This window comes from Lissotriton helveticus, chromosome 6 (assembly GCF_964261635.1).
Source record: "Lissotriton helveticus chromosome 6, aLisHel1.1, whole genome shotgun sequence".
NCBI lineage: Eukaryota > Metazoa > Chordata > Amphibia > Caudata > Salamandridae > Lissotriton > Lissotriton helveticus.
Window position 1 is genome coordinate 644,533,057 of NC_136067.1, and position 19,900 is coordinate 644,552,956.

The 19,900-nt window shown below is 46.5% G+C and overlaps 1 protein-coding gene across 2 annotated transcripts in view; it reads right to left on the reverse strand.

The window, feature by feature from the left end:
• Positions 1 to 19,900, reverse strand: part of PHIP (PHIP subunit of CUL4-Ring ligase complex) — a 2,061,705-nt gene that overhangs the window by 1,899,825 nt on the left and 141,980 nt on the right. For both annotated transcript variants that reach the window (XM_078648101.1, XM_078648100.1), the window contains exons 8-9: positions 10,861 to 11,082; positions 4,069 to 4,169 (exon numbers count right to left, since the gene is read on the reverse strand). In XM_078648101.1, coding sequence (XP_078504227.1) covers positions 4,069 to 4,169; positions 10,861 to 11,082 — 323 coding nt within the window. The remainder of the gene's footprint in view (positions 1 to 4,068; positions 4,170 to 10,860; positions 11,083 to 19,900) is intronic.

Here is a 19,900-nt window from a genome sequence, read left to right on the forward strand (position 1 = left end):
CCCGCGCAGGAAGGCAGTCATACAGCATTTTAATAATAATCGCTGGAGTCCTGGAGCAGGTGAAGTAGGTGTAAGCTTCGAGCCACAAGCTGTGACAAATGTGTGATAAAAGTTGGACCCCCTCACGGGACTCATGGTGTTTCTCTCTAAAAACATGAGAACGAAACTAGAGGAAATCATCCTCTTTCATATATCGCACCTTAGCGAGTGCATCATTTAGCTGGTTAAACATATTTTGCGAACCACATTTTTAATTCACACTTCACATAAGGTCCTGAAGAAAGCCAGTAGCAATGAAAGGCCTGGCTGAAACATGTTGACCACACTGGATGTGGTAGCCCATAGCTACCTCCACACACATCCGCTGCCTTGCTTTTAACACTGCCAAGGGCCCATCATTAAAATTACCACAGTGGGCACTGGGACCCTTAGGACAGTTTTTAAACTTACACTCTTAACACCATCACCACACGCTCACTTAACAAAATCCGGTTTGCTGTTAGCAGACATCGCAGCACACCCGAGACACACTAGGTGCCCTGGGTGGGGCCCGATGATGAAGCATGCCACCAACTAGGTTGGTGGGTGGGAGCCTTCATAAAAAACAAATGTTTTTTTCTTGATTCTAAAACACACACTTTGAACTTAATATGCGCAAAGTAAATGAGGTGTTCTGGGATGGGATAAATCAGTTTTGTTATATGTGAATTGAAGCAGCCATATAGACCAATACGATCAGGGCCAGGACCTTGCTAAGAATCTTAAAGTCCACGTTAAGCATGGAGAGTGGCCTATATTCCCCAAATCGGGCACCCGAAGTTGTGGTCTTAGGGGACAGGATCACAAGTGCATCCTGCATGGACAAAGGGAGGTGACTGGCTTCAGAGAGTCAGCATATAAGTTCACCAGACAGGGTGCCAATCTAGAGGCATACATGTGGCCATGCTCTTGATAGCTAACTATCTCCTGCAATGTCACCGGGCCTCCCATTACCTCTCATGCTTGTCCATCCAACACCCGACGCTGTACGGAGGACAAGAAATGCCCCACTACCTCTAGCTCAGCTGGTAACGGAGCAGTATATAGAACCTCATAATTCACCCGCAATAAGTATCTATCTCCCTGGAGTGATGAACAGAGGTCGCAGTTTCGGTCCAGATGCAAGTAATCGGGCCACACAAATTTTGGGTCTGATCAGCCAGGCTACCAAGGGCCCTGGTTTCCCCCTCCTCTTCCAGCACTTTAGTAGGATACGCCCTATAATCATGGCATCTCAAGTGTTCCAGCGTCACGATATATAGAGCTCGCACTTCCCTTAAGGTTGTCGGGGAGACATCACCAGCCCCTAAGGTTTTGTCTAGTCTGTGCCTGTGGATCGATCCTAAACGCAGCTGACACACAGGTGGCCTTTAAGCAGCCAGGAGGCCTACTTCTTCAATTGCTGGTGTCTGGGGGGAAAATGGGAGGTGCAGCCCTGAAGACACCTACCTAAGCACCATGTGGGCAGGTGAAAAGTACCCTGCCAGAAACAGAATTAGGTTAGTCAGATCGGGAGCCAACCCGGCAGCTGAGGAGTGGGCTCCCAGTGGTGCCCCAGCTAAAAGCTGCCCTAGGTCTTGCAGGGAGTTGCATCACTGGAGAGGCAATACTTTCCCGGAAGCGTCAATTAATTTGGATTCCTTATCAGAAGGGGGTGTCCTGTACTTGGTGAGTTTGCACGCTTGCGTGCATTAGTTACCACAAGGGAATCTGACCTTGAACGTAAATTGGGTCATTTGGAGCAGCCGTGTACTTTTCATCCACCCTGGGATTGAGAACCCTGGTTCTGACTGGGTCCTTAAAAACTTCTGTGGCATGTTTTAGCAAGCCTTTTAACATTGGCGGGGTGCTTGTTGATTTTTACAAGGGTGCAACGGTTTCTAGCAACAAAATTTAATCTAAGGTGTCGGAATGTAAGGGAACCCCGTGGTATTGGGTAGCCCTGTTAATTAGTTGGGCGAACCCCGTGTTGTCATCTGGTGGTGACAGCTCAGATGGATAGAGATCCGGATCATTATGTGGGTCGGGATCTGTATTGTAGTCACCCGAAGTGTCTACGTTAATTAAGGATGTTATGTGAATGAATGAACGTCCCCATGTGGGTCTATATCTCTACCTGTGTCATCCTCACTATCCGATTGTTGAGGTGAAAATATAGGTTGTGGGGAGTGTGGTGGAGAAATCAATAGATGTGGATTAACTGGAGGGCGAGAAGGAGATGGGAACGTGTTCGGGCCCATGTCCTGTCATTTGAGAGGTATAGCAGGTTCTTCTGTAGTGTCCGGTTTCCTCTTTTTTGGAGGCTTGGTGACTAGTTTGCCCGTGCTTGGGTCAATAAACACATTTTTTTCCTTTGGATCTGTCAAATAGAGATGCAGGCTGCGTGCGCAAAATGGCTTTGTTCGGTGTCGATTTTGGATCCAAACCTTCTTTGGAGGGAGTTTGTGAGGCTTTTCGTGGGGTCTTAGTTTAGGTTTTTTCGGCTCCGAAACTTTTTTCGGCTCAGACAATTTTTTGGAGTCAAAGGCCTTTTTCGGCTCCAAAGATTTCTTCGGTTCAGAGTGTTTTTCCTTGCTATGCTTCAATACTGAGGGCTCTGGCGTTGAGGCTGTCTTTGGCATGGACAAGTGTTTGACCTGTTGCTTCGGTGTCGAGGAGGACTTTCCAGCGTCGGAATGGGATTGTCTCGGGCCCGAGGGCTTATGTTTAGATTTCATAGCTGGGCGGGGCGTCTGAAACATGTTGCTGGTGTCAACCCGAGCCTGAGGGCGACGATGTTTACAGAGCGTCAGTCGTCGGCCTCGGAGACGTCATCACCTGATTGTTCCGAATGCATATCAGGGTCTGCTTCAAAGATATCCGGAATCAAACTGCTTTCACAAGACATTTTGTGACGTCAAGCCCAACGATCAAGGATGGTTTTCTTCGACCCGAACGATGCACAGGCCTTGCAGTTTTTATCTTTGTGCTCCGGGGAGAGGCAGAGATTGCACACCTTGTTTAAGTCTGTGTGTGGGAACTTAGTACCACACCCGGGGAATTTATTGAAGGGAGTCCTTTCCATTGACTGCAGGCGTAGTCGGCGCGGAGAGGCCCAACGGCCAGAGTCGAAGATCGAGGTTGATGAGTTTGTTTGAAGATGCGCATCGAAAAGGGAACTGCGATCGAGACAATATAGTCGAGTGGAGAGGTAATGCGTGTCGAAGGGGGATTAAAAACCGATATCGATCCGGAGCGCAGCAATTCACACCTGAACCCGATGGCGGAAAAAAACGATCTAAGGATGGAGCAGATGCCCATGCGCAACATCATCCTAGGGAGGAGTCACCTACCTCGGGACTACAAAGAGTTCTTCCAAGACAAAAACTAAGTGCAAACATCTGAGCTCAAAACCAGATTGCGATCTATGAAAAAGTATACAATCTGCAACTCATGTGCCTCATATCCCTTGGTCTATATCACAAAAGTCAAAGCAGAAGACACCAATGAGTCTGGTAAGGTATTAAGGAAGAGATGTTTGTGACTAGGATGGAAGCCACACCTCTGTTAATTTGGTGGCTGAGAGCTTTGATAAAACATCTCTAAACCATGAACAACATTTTTGCTAGCTGTAAAAAGCAGGGAAAACATATTTGTCACAACAGTGGTCATATTTCTCATATTTCACTTACAATTGTGTCACAATATACCAAGGGGAATTAAATGTACTGTTTCACCATAAATTTGCGTTTCACAAATAATCAGCACTTATAAGCTACTTAATCTGCTGCACGCCGCTTTAGAGCTTTAATCCAGCAAACTTTCAGTGGATTTGTAAAACAGTTTTTTTCATATGAACTGAATGCAACAGTTCATGGCTTAATAAAGTACTGTTTTATGAAAATAAATCAGATGCCCTCAAGTTACAGTGCAATAAAGTGAACATATTACATACATATGTATGCTATGTTAAATTAAATTACTGGACATTTTTCACAGCAATATTGTTTGCGATGGTGTCAAACTGAATAATCATGGAAGTCTACTGACTTTATTTTAAGTGTTCCAGCATCCCACTGCCAAAAACATATTGTGCCATCTGCCCCAGTTGAAGACAGGTATCTTTTTGAACCACTACATAATGGTGAAAACTGAAAAACAAAAACACAATTTTCTAGTTAAAAACATGACAAATGCAGCATAAGTGACCACAAAAAATATCAGATCCAAGTATACCATAACATTAAAATGACTATAGTTTATCATGAAAGTGAGAGCAGATTTAAGTGTGTGTGTGAGCTACAGGAACAAGTTACTTGACTTCTGTAACACCTTTTCTTGTAAAGACTGTCTAAACACAGATTCCTCACCTTACAATATTTTTCAGGTATCCAACTAGTTCCAGAAAATCTTAGACAGCACCACTGATGTTTACTAGTGATGTTTACTTGCCCATATAAGTGGCACCCTGGCACGCTATTTCTTTAGTGTGTTTCCACAATAAAAAAGCAAAGCCATGTAAACCCAGAGACTAGTCTGCAGTGTCAAGTGGGATCTTTTAAGTTGAGAGCTCAGCTCACAGAACAGGGAGGATAAGAGGGTTAGTGAGGAATCTAGGTTAGATAGACTACCAGAAAAGCGGTTACCGAAGGTAATGAACTTGTTCTTCTGAAAGACGACTAACCTCAGATTCCTCACCTTACAATAGATACCCAAGCAATATCTCCCTGGAAGTGGTTCTGCGAACTGGCTTAAAACCAAGGACCGAGCAGTCAAAATGCTCGTCTCTGCAGAGTTGACTAAGCATTAGTGCTTCGTGAACGTGTGAAGTGACACCCACTAGCAAATGCAGCGGGTGGCCAGGCAAGATAGCCTAGTAGCTGCTCCTAGCGGAGACTCCCGCTAGTGAACCAAAATCTGCAAAGATACTGAGACATCTAGGACTCCTGATGCTCGTGGACAACTTCCAAGCTTGCACACACTAGTAGAGACTTTGGACGGTGGGAGGCAAAACGAAAACGGCACAAGCTGCATCATGCCATGCTGCAGGGGGGACAGGAGGCTTCTCTGGGAGTCACTGGCCTTGCCAGCTACGCATGGGACATGCTCTCCAGGCCTTGGAAGGCATATCGCCAGGTAGCAGAGACATACCAGCTGCGTACTGATTGCAAAGTGGGAGGCCAGGTAGCACATGCAGAGATCCTGTGGCGGGCTAGCCGGGGTCCACCTGTGGCGGGCTAGCCGGGGTCCACCTGTGGATCTGTGCAGCGAGAAGGCTGTGAAAGACAAATGTGAGGAGGCACCTGGGGAGTTCTCCCCTGGCTTTGGTCGGCATACTGCTAGGAAGAAGAGACCCGACGCCTTGGATCTGATTGAACACCGGTGCTGCGGGAATCCTGGAAGCAGCGCTGGATAACAATCGGCAAGATCCTTAATTAGGTGATGCCCTTCTGCGGAGCATTGCAGCGCAGGGACCGTACAAGACAGCAGTGAGTGGGCTTGTGGCAGCGTCCACGCGTCCGGTGCCGCTGGCCCACAGCACTGCCTGGCTGAGAGACCTGGATGCAAAGAAGGCAGTGTGCCTGGATTCTGTGGGGAGAGGGGCCTGAGAAGCACACTCTGCATCGGTGCCACGGCTTGCAATTCTGTGCCACCAGTGAGACTCGCAGATACCCTTGCCCTTTTGCAAAGGTGCGGTCTTGGAAGGATTGGGGTCCTGAACGTGTGTCTGGCCTGAGACTGAAGAGGTGAGTGAGCCATACTGACCTAGGGATGACAATTGCGAAGTCGTAAAGTATGAGGATGCAAGCCGATCCAGCTGCACGGATTCCTGTGATAGAACTGCTGCCCCGGTTCCCTGCAGTGAGAGATCTTCCACCGGCGTGAGGAAAAGTCACCCAGCGCCTATGTGAAACAGGAACCGAGGGTGACCCTGACAAGCCTGTTTCGAGATGGTTGGAGGGTGCAGCCCTGGGAGTGGATGGGTGCACTCTGTCCAGAAACAGTCCCTTGAAAAGGGAAAACGCATAAAGTACTGACTTGCAGCGCAAAATGGGAAAGAAGAAAAATCCCAAGCCAGCGCAGGCAACAAAATAGTAAACTACAACGATACATTGTACCCCAAAGAGGTGGCCGTGGGCCTGGGTGGCTAGCGGAAAGCGGAGCAGAACCAGGACCCTACTTTGGCAGACTTGATGGCTGAAATCAAGGGCTCCTTTGAGGCAATGGTGGAAAAAATAGACTCTGTGGCAACTGAAGTCAGCCTGCTGAGGGTCAAACTCTAGAAAGTAGTGGAGAGGAATACCATGACGGAGGACAACATAGTGGAATTTTAACAACAGTAAAGGTCCTGAAGGAGACTATCAACTCTGTGTCTTCAAGCTGTACCTCCAGGTGTTTCGTTACTGTAAGCAAAGAAATTGGAAGGGCAATCCACAGAACTATACCTTGAAGACTGGATCGTCAATGCTATGCCCTACACGTTTGTCTAAATTATTTACTACTGAAGGAGCGCACTAGGTTGACTACACCACTTGCCCATGGTTGCCCCCAAGAGCACTCGTAGCATGCCTGTTCAACTTTCAGGACTAGGATACCATCCTGCAACATGTTAGGGTACAGGGTCCATCCCAGTTTGAAGGCAGGAGCATCTCCATCTTTGCTGATATACTAAAAAAATACAGGACCTGTGTAGGACGAGTTAAAAAAAAAACTGCTCTGTGACATCTCCTTGAAATGCAGCTTGATGTACCCCACAAAGCTACAAGTGCAGTATGAGGGGGAGGTTTTGTTCTTTCTCACGCCTGGGGAAGCGAATGACTGGGTGGATACTCTTGCAGAAGATCCATATCGGAACGACTCCAGCAGGAAACAGAACATTTGGAATATATTAAGACAATCTGCACGACTGTGGGGGAGGAACATGCCAACAGAAGCTTGGAACGAATTAGGAAGTCAGGCAGGATGGTCGTATATCCTGATGGTACCCTCATGAATACGAAGTGGTACTGGAAACAAAGGAATCATTCCGGCAACAGAGAAGTAATCCTGGACCAGGCAGTAACAGCACAGATGCAGGCACACCTTAATGCTGAGATGGAATTGAGAAAGAACTATTGAAGGGGCGATCCACGGCTGGCCCATTCATTATTGATTTAGAGGTTAAACCAGTCTTATTTGCCTGTTCTGTACATTTTATGTCTGTAATGTTTCACTGTAATGTAAGTCTCAGTAGACATAGCCTTGGTATGGTTGATATGAAAATACATATATAAAATGATATGGAATTTCCATAGCCTTCCTACAAGAAACACATATGGGGGATGTATAGCACACCTACAGAAGAGGCAGAGAACAGCTCTATGCCACTTCCTACTCTGGATTTGCAAGGGGAGGCAATGCTTTGGATAGCTCCTGGGGTCCCGTGATCCTATCAGAATCATAAGGTAGATGTGGTGGGTCGATCCATTTGCCTTTTTGGGACACTACATGGGAGGACCCTTATATGCTGAATGTTTACATGCCTAATACAGATTGCCCAGAGTTTTATGGTCAAGTAACAGCTACGTGAACTGGGTACCCCTCAGCAGATCTTACTATGGCAAGTGATTGCAACTGTGTCCTGAATGGTGCGATTGATGTTAGCAATGAAGCCTCTGGCCAGTTAACTTCAGAAGGTACCTGGCCCCAGTGGCATTAATGTGGGAGAGATCAACCATGTGATCTCTCTTTATGCATATGACACAAGTTCACTTGCACCAGACTGAATTTTATGTGCCCTTATTGTTGCATTCAAAGACCAAATTTGGTGAAGTCTCAGGACTACATGTCTACCGCACTAAGTCCAGGTTGTTCCCCATGGGCACAGAGAGGTTAAGGCCAATAAGTTGCCGGTTGTGGGTCTTCCCTGGGTGACGAGGAATGCGTGCTTTCTGGGTATTAGGATTGCACACAGTGAAAGACTTTAAAAAACTCAATATTGGTAGGGTGGTAGATGGGCTAAGACCGGTGGTTCGGTTTTGGAAGACACTGTCTCCTGATATGAGGGATAGGGTTGCCCTGGTGAAAATAATTAGGTTACCAAGGTGTCTGTACACCCTGTAGGGCACGATGAATGAAATCGCTCTGCGCTGGTGCCTTTATTTAGATAAGAGAATAGAATTGCTATGGGCTAACAAACAATTGGTCTCTCCACGTTTAAGAGGCCATGGCAGACAGGGGGAGTAGAGAGTCTGGAGATGGAATTGCACTACGTTGCTCACTCACAACATGTCATACGTTGGTTGGATCCTGAGGATAACTGAAAAAAAACGTATCTTAAAAGGCACCTTTCGTACAGAGACGGTGACTACCCTACGGATGAGGGGAGTCTGTGTGCCACCTGACACACCATATGTAGTGCAACAGGTGTGCAGAATTTAGGAACAGGCGGTGAAGCAAGTGATCAGACGAGCACCATATGCATTGGGCATGCATATCTGGTCACTGCAACCTTTGGTGAAAATGGCTAATAATGTCGGTTGACTGGCTGCTGCACCTCACTGAGGAACCTATAACCAAATAGTCGTTTTGTTACGAGAGAGATGCTTTAGCGCAGTGGCGGCTGCAAACTATTGAAAGTGATGAGGTGGGCAACATGGTGGATGCATGCAATCAACATTAATTAAATTGCCGACATGCATTACCTTATCATTTTGAAGTTAAAATGTTTATCTTTAAAACGTTAATGTAATGCACATCGGCGATTTAGTGTATATTAAATGAACTAACATTAAAATGAAACTCACTTATATTGCTGAACATCCTCGGTCCGGTCCTGGTGTTGTTCTTTTGTCCTGAATGGACCCCAATCTAACAACAAGGACCTGCTTTAATACTGGACCAATATTTTCAGAAACCCACAGGCTTAGTGCTCAACTGTTGTACTAATTAAATATCTTCAAAAATGCTTCTCACAACTGGGTTTTGCTGGCCAATTTAAAACGAACAGACCCCTGACAACTCCCCTAACCAGTTCAGAAACCTCTCATGCTGTTAACCAGCAAGATGGAAGCAACATGATTGGATGCAGCGGGCTTTCTCAGCGCTCACAAAGGCAATGGAGGCCTGTGCTTTCTCTCCACCCAGCTGTCTAGGGCAGCTGGGTTGGAGAGGTTTAGAGTACGCATGTCTGGCTGGCTGTCGAAAGACAGCCGGACAAAGTGACACGCGGTCTTTAATCTTAAGAGCCCAGCCCACAACTCCCCCTGCTGCTGCCACTCAGCAGCAATGGCCCACCATGCCCTCACACTCTACTCGGGACGGACTAGTGAAAAATAACATGGTAATGTACTTTATTACCATTTATTTTAGTTTTCATCTCTGGGGCATTTTACTTAGTGGGGTGACGCTCTTCCACACTAATGGAGAAGCCGCTTCTGCAATCACAATTCTTGCCCTTGGAACTTGACAATATCTACAATAAGCAAAACTCTCAGGTACAGCACATGAGATCCGGGCTTGCTTATCGGAGGCGCTGCCCCATCGAAGACATTGCTGATAATGTTGGCTATAGCAGAAGGATGGCAGTAGATATCAAACATATCGGGCTTTACGAGAACACCTTCCAGCGACACTGTTAAAAATACACAACAGGCAGATGGGGGGTGTGACATTGGAGCCTATCAAGGTCGCTGAATGTGAGAGGGTGGGGTGGAGTCTCAGTCTCATCCAATGCCAGTTTCAAATTCATACAATATAATTAAGTACACCAAGCATAATTTATGCCTTAAATCCTGCACGCCATATACTCCACCAGAGCAGCGTATTGCTTCCTGTGTGGGGGAGGGGGGCTGGTGGGTGGATTTTTTTCACGTGGTGTCTGTCGCTGGTACTATTTTGGCAAGCAATGATGGACAACTTTAATGGGGCTACTGGCTGGAATGCACAACTTCATATCAAACACGTCCTGTTGGACATACATCCATCCCGACAAGGTAAAAACTGAGTTTGAAGTTTCTTTATTTTGGGGCAGCTGCTGGCTAAAAGCTGCACTGCTATCAGATGGCTGGTGCCAAAGCCTCCAAGCGAAAGAGACTGGCTTAGAGATATTTTATAATGGGCAGTGGCCAAGAAATTATACATGAAATAGGAGAGAAGAGGTGAGAAATTGGAGGATGAACTGCAGATGTGGGGGATCAAGCAGACAGACCGTTGAGTACATGATGCATTGCAGACCAGTCTGTGATAATGACACTGGGTTAGTGTGCTTAATGAACTTTTAACTGTGTCACCTGCCGTTCTAGGAGTTGAATGAGCCTGTAAATAGGAACAGATTTTGAATAGGTTGTATCCTGGGGGAGGTCAATGGATAGTAATGCAATTACTTCTGCTGATGTCAGGTTTACAATACGTGTGCCCACATGTATGAGCAGGGAGGTTGCAGAATATAACTGTACAATACCACGGCAAATTACTCCAACTGACCAAGCGATGGTCACTCAGAAAGCACTTAAGTGGGAAGACGTGAAGAATGAAGTGTAAGGGAAATTGTGTGACTTCACCAGTAGGTGTGCAAGGAAGCAATTTGTTTTTGTTTAATTACCCTCACACAACCATGGATCTGTCGGGAGGTTTTTTATCTGTATAGTCCCCTTGGTCTTCTATAACTTCAAAGAGCTCCCAACACTGTGGTTTGAGCCCACCCCGACTTGTAGGCGTCGGGGTGAAGAAAACAAATTAAGGAAGGATTGCTACCTTTAAGAGAAAAGTAAATAACACCAGTTTGTGGTTTAGTGACATGTAAAAGTCATTGAAACACTTTGAAACATTGCGTACATGCAACTGAATAAATGCAATGATCACCTGTAGTGATGTGATGGATGCACTGTGGCCTTGTAGGACAGCAAGAGGAGCACATGTTCGCAGGCACCACACTCTAATCATTTTGTCACAACTCCCTGCAGCAATCATTGTGTTCTCGTAATTCACCGCCATATCTGAAATCTCAGCAGCATGACCTCTTAAAGTGGCCAGTAACCGTCCATCATCAGTTGACCAAATTTTAACCAGGCAATCATCAGAACCCTAGAAACAAATATAATAATTGTTAAATGTTGTATGGTAACCAATATGCATAGCCTGTAATCTAATATTTACAAAGACATGCGGTAGATTTGCTGGACAAAAAAAAAAAAACATTTCAAAAGAATTTTAAAAAAGTTAAAATCAAACCAAATCCGTCCATGGAGTACAGAATCCACTATGGCTTTTAGGTTATTTGCGCTTCTTCATGAAAAGGTGGATAAGCAAAAACATGTCATACTTACAAAAACAGAATCAAAGATGACAAATATAGGATGCAACAACAACTGTGAGAAAACATATCCTAATTGATCATACTCTTTCGAAATGTAATGTACCTATTTCAAGTGATACTTATTTAACCAACATTTGGAACTGTCAATATCCTTTGCAGGCATCACATTTAAGTTACAACTACTTGTGTCTCAAGCAATACATACAACATATACAGAACTAATTTCACTGCCATTTAACAGTAACATAAATTAAATCTAGGGTGTTATTTGAAGGTCAAGAGTTCTTGGTGGAAACGCCATGTCTTGTCCGGATCGTCATTTTATCATTGAAATGAATGAAATGAAATGAAATGAAATGAAATTGGGTTTATAGAGCGCATGGCTGCCCTAGAGCGTCCCAGCGCTGGGACGCATTCTGATGGACCTGGTATTTTTTTCATGTGCAGAGGGATCATACCACGGTTCCCTTTGGATGTGCGGTAAGTCAGGCATGGTGAGCGCTTTAGCCAACTGCAGCATTTAGTAAAACAAAAATCACACATTCATTTAAAAGGAAACCGAATGTCGGGCTTTGGATCCGCCCCTTTTAAACCTCTGCTGTGATGGTGAGCATTTCAAATGCACAGGATAATACCCAATCACTGGTGGGACGAATTAGACGCATTTATTTTTTGGCTTTGCTAGTAATGTGGGTTTCACTTTGGAACAAGCACTTGCATCTAAACTAGATAGTTGCAGTTCTCGTCATGTTAAGTGATGGCATTTTGCCTTTTTACGCCTGACTTCTCTTGCAAGGGGAAGGATAATAGAGCTCGACTGGCTTCAGTCAGTACTCAGCACATGCCTGATTTAAAATGGCCCCCTTACATGGTGATGTTTAATCTGGTATAGATGGGTGGTATTCTGATTACGGGGTTCGGCTCTCTCTGTATTCTGAAATGAAGGTGTCACCAAAGGCATTTCCATCTACCTGATGAATATTTGTAAATGAATGCTTAGTAGTTCGTAGTGTCCGTAATGAATTGGGTACTTGGTTCTCAGCAAGGAGACAGTTGTGGTCTGATTACCTGTAATAAAATCTATATGTTAAAAAAAAAAACTTAGAAATTCACTGAAAAAAAACAAAGGTTAAAGTGACGCTATAGTTCGGTATAGAAATAAGTTACTCACTTGCAATTAAAAAAAAAGCTTACAGATTCACACAATAAAAATACACAGATCAAAGGGTTCTTATAGTAAGGTGAAAATGTCAGTCATGGTATTATGTTTTAAACCTGAAAAGCCACTGAAATTTGCCGAATAAAGGGGGTCATAAAGACCACCCGCCCACCCTAGCGGTAACGGGACCACCCGCCTGCCATGCAGCGGTCTTCCCACCCTAAATATGATGCGACTGCCACCGCGGCAGTTGCATCTGGAGTTTTAACATTATGGCAGATGCTGCTGGCTGCAGCACCCAACACAATGTGAAATCGCCATTTTGTGCATTTCCCTGCACAATGTAGCAGGCACAGCGTAGTGCCTGCCACCTTATGCATGGAAATGCCCCCAGTGCAAGCTGAACCCCCAACGGGCCCCCAAAGCCAGTCTCCACCGGCCTTTTTGCGGCGGAGAACCCGCTGCCAAAAGAAAGGCAAAGGCGATGGAGGAGACTTGAATCTGATTTAGTACCCATGCCGCACAATATTGAGTACCCAGTTGTCTTGTGTTATTTTGATCCACTCGTCCAAGTGAACATTTATACTTTTCGCCCCAACCGGAGTGGGTAACAGATTTTGGAGAAGCAAGAACTCACTGCTTAGCGTTTTGTTTTGCCACAGGGGTTGTTTGGCTAGAGCCCCCTCTTCCTCCACTCGCCCATCGCTGGTGGTAATGCCATTTTGCATGCAGTTGCTGCTATGACAAGTGAGAGGTTTGAACCCTCTACTGGCATTGGTGGCGATCATATTGTCGGTAACGACGTTGGAAGTCCTTTCTTTTCTCCAAACCAACAGCCTTCAAGGTGTCCAATTCGGATTTCATTCTGGACATCTCATCATCCGCATAAGAGCCAAAGAAGGAGGTACTGTGAGAAAGTGGCTCTGTGTATACTGGACAATAAAGCAGTACAGTGTGTTTAGAGTCCACAAACCCCAAAGGTATAACAGAGGTTAAAGTCAGAACTGACTTTACTCTCCAAAGTGGTAGCTTGGTCGAGCAGTACGGCAGTACCAGAGGCAGTGTAAAGCATTTGTTGTACACACCTAGTCAGCAAAAGGTTTCACACACTCAAGAACTGAACTCCAGGCCAATTGTTGTTATATCCTCAGATATAGTTGTTTTATTTTTAGAACCAGTTATAAAAATTGACTTTTCAAGTTACGAGTACTCTCATGTAAATACTTTGCAGGGGAGCAATAAGTTTGTACACACAACAATTACAGGACAGCTAATAAGCGACAGTTCTGAAACACACTCTAGCATTGAGCTCAATGGGTTTTCATAGGAAAGTACAGTTGATTACTTTATGGATTACTTAGGTAGTTCCAGGACTAGATCCTAAATTCAGTCCTGGATCTTTAGGCAAACTTTTCTTTTACGGCTGGTTACAGCTTTTTTGCCATGCATGGATTCCACCCTATCTACGCCGGTACCCCGCTGTGCGCAAGGGATGTCCTGATCAGAAGGCTCTAAAGGGGTAAGTGGAGAAATGACCATAACCTCATTCTCTGATATCTGGGGCTGGGTGGTTAAGTCAGTTGTTGGTGTGTGTGACCAGCGTCTTTCCGTGCGCTCTATTTCACTTGCTACTACCCCAATGGCTTTCCTCAACATGCGATCAATTGCAGTTGGCTGAGCGATAAAAAGGGGGGATATACATGTGTCATGTGAGACTGCCTTGGGCGGTGGGGGTAAGTTCAACTTTGTTTTGGTCAAGCTAGTTTTTACTTTACTGGCCATCCTGGAAAAAAATCTGTACAATCTACCCCAGATGAACCTTATTTATGCAGGACCCAAACGCTCAAGTTAGTTCTCCTTCCCTTACCAAGGTGCACTCTGACGCATTACTAAATAAACACAAGCCAACCCCCCAGAACCGTTACTTTCAGTCAACTTGCGTTTTACAAGTCCCGATGCCAAAATACAGTCTGCCTCCTCTCCAGTCTTTTTCTTTCTTGATCGCCGTTAGTCCAATCAATCTGCTGCCAGTTCGCAAAGCCACGAGGGAGGGCCCGGCGCGGCCTCCTTCGTCCCCTGATGGCCCACCCTTTGCCCGGGCTTCACCCGCGCGCGTCCCGCGCCACAGGAGGCGTGGAGAACTGAAGTAGTCTTGCTGCGCCTACTCATGACGCCGGCACAAGGCGCCTGCAGGAAGGCTGCTGGGAGTTGTCACCACAAGCCCCAAGAGTGATGCTTGCCAATTTACATGGTTTCTAATGTTTATGCTGGGCCATCCGAACCTCTCGCAAGAAACATGAGTGATGCAAATTCGTCTGAAGGCAGTGATGTTGATTTAAAAAAAGCCCAATGCATTTCGGGCAACTGGGTGCCCTTCGTCAGGGGTCACTGCAAGTAGATTTGAAGCCTGCATTAACTCGCTGGATGTATACTTTAAAAAAGGACTCCCTCTACTAGTTTACCACTGTCAGATCTATTGGCTTTGTGCAGTTAATTTTTTGCTTAATTTTAGTATTCTTACCTTTAACATTATTCTAAAAACTCTTAACCTAACTCCTTTTAAATGGAGGGAGAGAGGCAGAGAGAGACAGAGAAAGAGACAGAGAGAGACAGAGAGACCGAGAGAGACCGAGAGACCGAGAGACAGAGAGAAGGGAGAGAGAGAGACCGAGAGAGAGAGAGAGAGAGACCGAGAGAGAGAGAGAGAGAGACCGAGAGAGAGAGAGAGAGAGACCGAGAGAGAGAGAGACCGAGAGAGAGAGAGAGACCGAGAGAGAGAGAGAGAGAGAGAGAGAGAGAGAGAGAGAGAGAGAGAGAGAGAGAGAGAGACCGAGAGAGAGAGAGAGACCGAGAGAGAGAGAGAGAGAGAGAGAGAGAGAGAGAGAGAGAGAGAGAGAGAGAGAGAGAGACCGAGAGAGAGAGAGAGACCGAGAGAGAGAGAAAGACCTAGAGAGAGAGAGAGAGAGAGAGAGACCTAGAGAGAGAGAGAGACCTAGAGAGAGAGAGAGACCTAGAGAGAGAGAGAGACCTAGAGAGAGAGAGAGACCGAGAGAGAGAGAGAGAGGCCGAGAGAGAGAGAGAGAATGAGAACACAGTGTGTTTTATGTACAGGTTTGGCAATATTAGAGAGGTGACACAGAGGGGGTACATCATTATCATATGTGCAGTCAACAGGCATATGTGCATTTAAGACTTTTGATGTCTGATCAGTTGTGTTTCAGTCTACACAGAATACTGGTGCAGCTTTTGATGGTGAGCAAACTATTATTGTTCTGAATACTTTTTGTTGAAAACAACCTGGGTTGCTATATCCAAGTAAAAACATGGAGTGCTTTATAAGAGCCGGAGATACAAATAATTAGATTTCAACAGATAGTAGAAAATATGATTTCTTTATTTATGAAGGCTAATCCCAGGCCCTGTAGGTATATAATGATTGGTTGATTAAATTAAAGTTGTGACAAACAAAACCCATAGAATTTCTTTCATAGGCCAGCACGACGACCAGCCTTTTAACCCAAATAGAAAAATACCACAAATGTCTGCATGCATTGGGTCCAGCCAAATGTGTGTGTGTGTATATATATATATATATATATATATATATATATATATATATATATATATATAAAAAATCAGGAGTACCCTCTGTCCCATTCTAATGAACCTCTTTCAACCCGAACCTCATTACCACCAGATGTTGCCAAACCATTCATAGTCCTCCAGCAACAACTACATGGTCTTGAAGCATCCTGATTTTTTTTTTTCAAATAGGTCTCTATAGTATGCCAATAACATTCGGTTAGGCGATTTCAAAATATCTTGGAACACTGAAATGAAGTATCTCACCTAGAAACTAATGGAAATATACCAATTCCATAACCTGACAGTTCACTAACCTTCCAATACACTTTGGACCAGATTCTTTAAGACCCGAAATTCATCAAAATACTGGATATAAGGTTGGGTGTACAGACTACCATACCATTCTATTCTCAACGCACACAAGAACCCATGTATGAAAAACATAACCACTGTACATCAAGACTTCGAGAAGACACCGTAAAATGAGTAACTTGAGAATTTTGTAAGAAACGCTGCAAGTTATCACAAGCAAGCCAAAGTAACGACAAGAATGGATGTTCTCCATAATCACTACTTGCAATAAACAACCCACATCAATGAACTAGCTCCAGTTACACTTAAAAAAGGAATTAAAATACTTCAGAAGTCTCAGAAGTTAAGCGGTTGAACTTGATCCATTGAAATCATCATCTGATGTGTCCCACTACCATCATCCCTCTCCTCTCACCACTCAGACCTTTACATAAAACCCTTGTCAGAAATGCTACAACAGTACACCAGCGATCCCCAATTCTACCTTAAGCGCTCAAACATCAGCAATCTGAAAACTGCCTTCAACATGTCGACTGCATATCAGCCTTCTCCATGAAACTGAACCCAGAAAGGACTGAATTCATACTTCTATATTCAAAAATCCTCATCCCATTAGTACAAAGATGAACGAATGAATTACTTGCCTATGCATAATGCCTACTTTTCTCAGCCAAACCTGAGATGCCCAGTTGTGAACTGATCTTGAGCAATAAAAACGAAAATTAAAAAAAATATCAAACTTTGCACCTTCATAAAGATATGAAAAACTCCGAGGGCATGGTCTCGGTGCGGAGCGGAATGGCTGCCTCGTAAGGGAGCTCCGCCCGCCGGAGATTCTATACATCAGATAACATCCTTCAGAGTCCCCCCTGCGCACTACAGAACCCCCCGGGACGAAGAATGTGGAGCGGTGCACATAGCAGTGTGGTCGTTGTCACCGTACCCCCAGCGAAACTATCGTGATGAGCTGCTGATCCCAGGACGGCTGGCTGAGAAAATGTCGCCGTGCTAGTGATCGGCCCCGAGACCTGACTGGCGACCTGCACGGAGCCGGGTTAACTGCATCACAAGCACAGTGGCGAAGACCCCTCTGTTAACGTGTCCGTGTGCCTCAAGATTGGTCTGGACTATTGGAGTGGCAGTGGGTATTTTGAGAGCTGCGTGGCGATCGGGCTGATCGCGTCTGAGGAGCCCGAGGCGCTGCAGAATTGGAGATCACTGCCCGAGGCCCCTGGCTCTCGCCGGGTGGGGAGGAGACAGGGGCTGCGAAATACCTGATGCGGAGACTTGCGGCCGGCGCCCCGAGAAGATAGCGCTACAGTGGCCGTGCGGAGTGGCCTGGAGGTTGACGAGAGGAGCGGCGCAGTGATTGAGACGCTGCTGCGTGCTGGGCCTGGGCTGGCTCAGTGGCGCGGCCTCTTGGGCTTGGCCGCTCTACGTGCGGTGGAGCTTGTGGGGGCCTGGGCTGCCGGGCAGCAGGGGGCGCAGGGCTGCAGCGCTGACTGTGCGACTTGGGGGGGGCACTGGCTGTGTCTCTGCGGCTGGAGGCATTGCCTGGGAGGCGCCGAGATTTGCTGGCTGCTTAAGAGGCCGGCAGGCCGGAGCCTTGCGGGGGGAGGGGGGGGCTGTCTGGTTGCGGAAGTTGCTGCTGGAACTCCGCTCGGGGGCATAGCGGGACCGCCTGAGCTAGACTGTTCACAGGAGAGCGGGCCGAGACTCCTGGCTTGTGGTGGGCACCACGTGGAGCATGGACTGGAGAGGTGCTGCAGACTGGAGTGCTAGAGTTGAGGGTGTTGCTGAACATTGCCGACAGGGCCTACCCTTAAGGAACATACTGCGAGTTGGATAGTGCTGAAGTGAGGTCACAGGGCCATGAGCACTGAGGCTGATACGCTACATCTACCAGGGCTGCGTGATCGGAGGGCCTGTATCAAACAGGGAATTTTGGTGTCAGTATGGGCAAGTCAGAACCCAAGCAGGCTAAACTACAATTTGAAAACAAACACAGCACTCGGGCGACTGAGGGGATGGGAGACCAGTCGGAACCACGAGACGCCTCAGGGCAGGCGGAGAGCGCCGGGGATGACACCAGGGCCATATTGCTTGAACTGGGGGCTGGCATGAGAACGATAGATACCAAGCTAGATGCATTGGCGGCTGGGCTGGACATGGTAAAGAAGAAGGTCGAGAAACATGAGCAACGCCTGGACGTTCTAGAAAACCGAGTTTCAGATACACATGATGCGCAGGCTGAATCCTGCATGCAGATATTACAGATGGAAAAGATATTGGCAGTAATTAGTGCGAAGAATGAAGATTTAGAGGCGCGGTCACGCCGTAATAACCTACGGATAATTGGCCTATCGGAATCCCCCCCGGTCTCCAAAATGGAGACATTTGTCGACGGCTTGCTGCGTGAGCTGTTTGGACCCGTACTTTCCGCGGTGATGATTGTGGAATGAGCGCATCGCTCGCTAGGACCGAGGCCCAAACCCGGCACGCCACCCCGCCCGATCATGGCACGTCATCTCAACTATGCGGACAGGGGCGCGGTGCTAAGAGAGGCCAGATCTAAGGACCAGTAGTGCATAAAGAAGACACATTATCCTTCTTCCCGGATTACACCCAGACAGTTCAAGCGGCAACCTGTGAAGAAACTGTTAAGGGCCGCCTCGGTGCCCTAAGCTATGTTATACCTGGCCATATTGAAGATCACACATGAAGAACAGGCCCATTTTTTCACAGATGCGAAATCAGCCTTGAAGCTTACAAAGCACATCTGCAAGGCCAAACCGCGACAGAAGGCACAAGAGGAAATGCCGGGGGCGTCTGGATTGGAAGACACGGACTAATGCTTGCGAGAATAAATTGAGCTTTGTGGGGGCGGAAATGGCTGGGCACTCACATGCTTGATGGGGTTTCATGGCCCGGGATGGTTGATTCATGGTCAGAAATATGGGGAGGGTGGGGGGGACCACACTAGCTCTGACCAGGTTAGTCCCGGGGAGTTCACTCACAGTGCTAAGTGGAACAATTGGACATTGAGGTGCACAGGAGGCATGAATAAATATAATCCGGCGACCGCACTCCGGTGCGTGTACCCGTCGCCGTCCATTTTCCCCTAGCGGGTGTTGCCCAGATTTTGGCGTGGGTGGTTCAAAGGGGTGTTTCATGGGTGGGGGGTGGGGACTGGTCTTGGCCTAATTGGGAGGTTGGAGTGGGAGGTGGAGGGGGGGTGGGAGAAGAGGGCTATGTGTTGTTCTATGGTTTTTTTTTTTTTTTTGGTTTCCCACACATCTGGTTTGGTACATATGGCTGTGCATGGTGCATCGTCTGGGGGGCGAGAATGGCAGAATGTGTTGTTAATTACGTTCTTCAGACATGGTTCACGACTGCTGTAATACAACTGCCGGCGCATTATGATGGGTGACCAGTGTAGAATGTTGACCTGGAATGTCCGTGGTCTCAATTCCCCAAAGAAGGTACGACAGGTGATGGCGTACCTGAATCGACATGCGATACAAATCGCT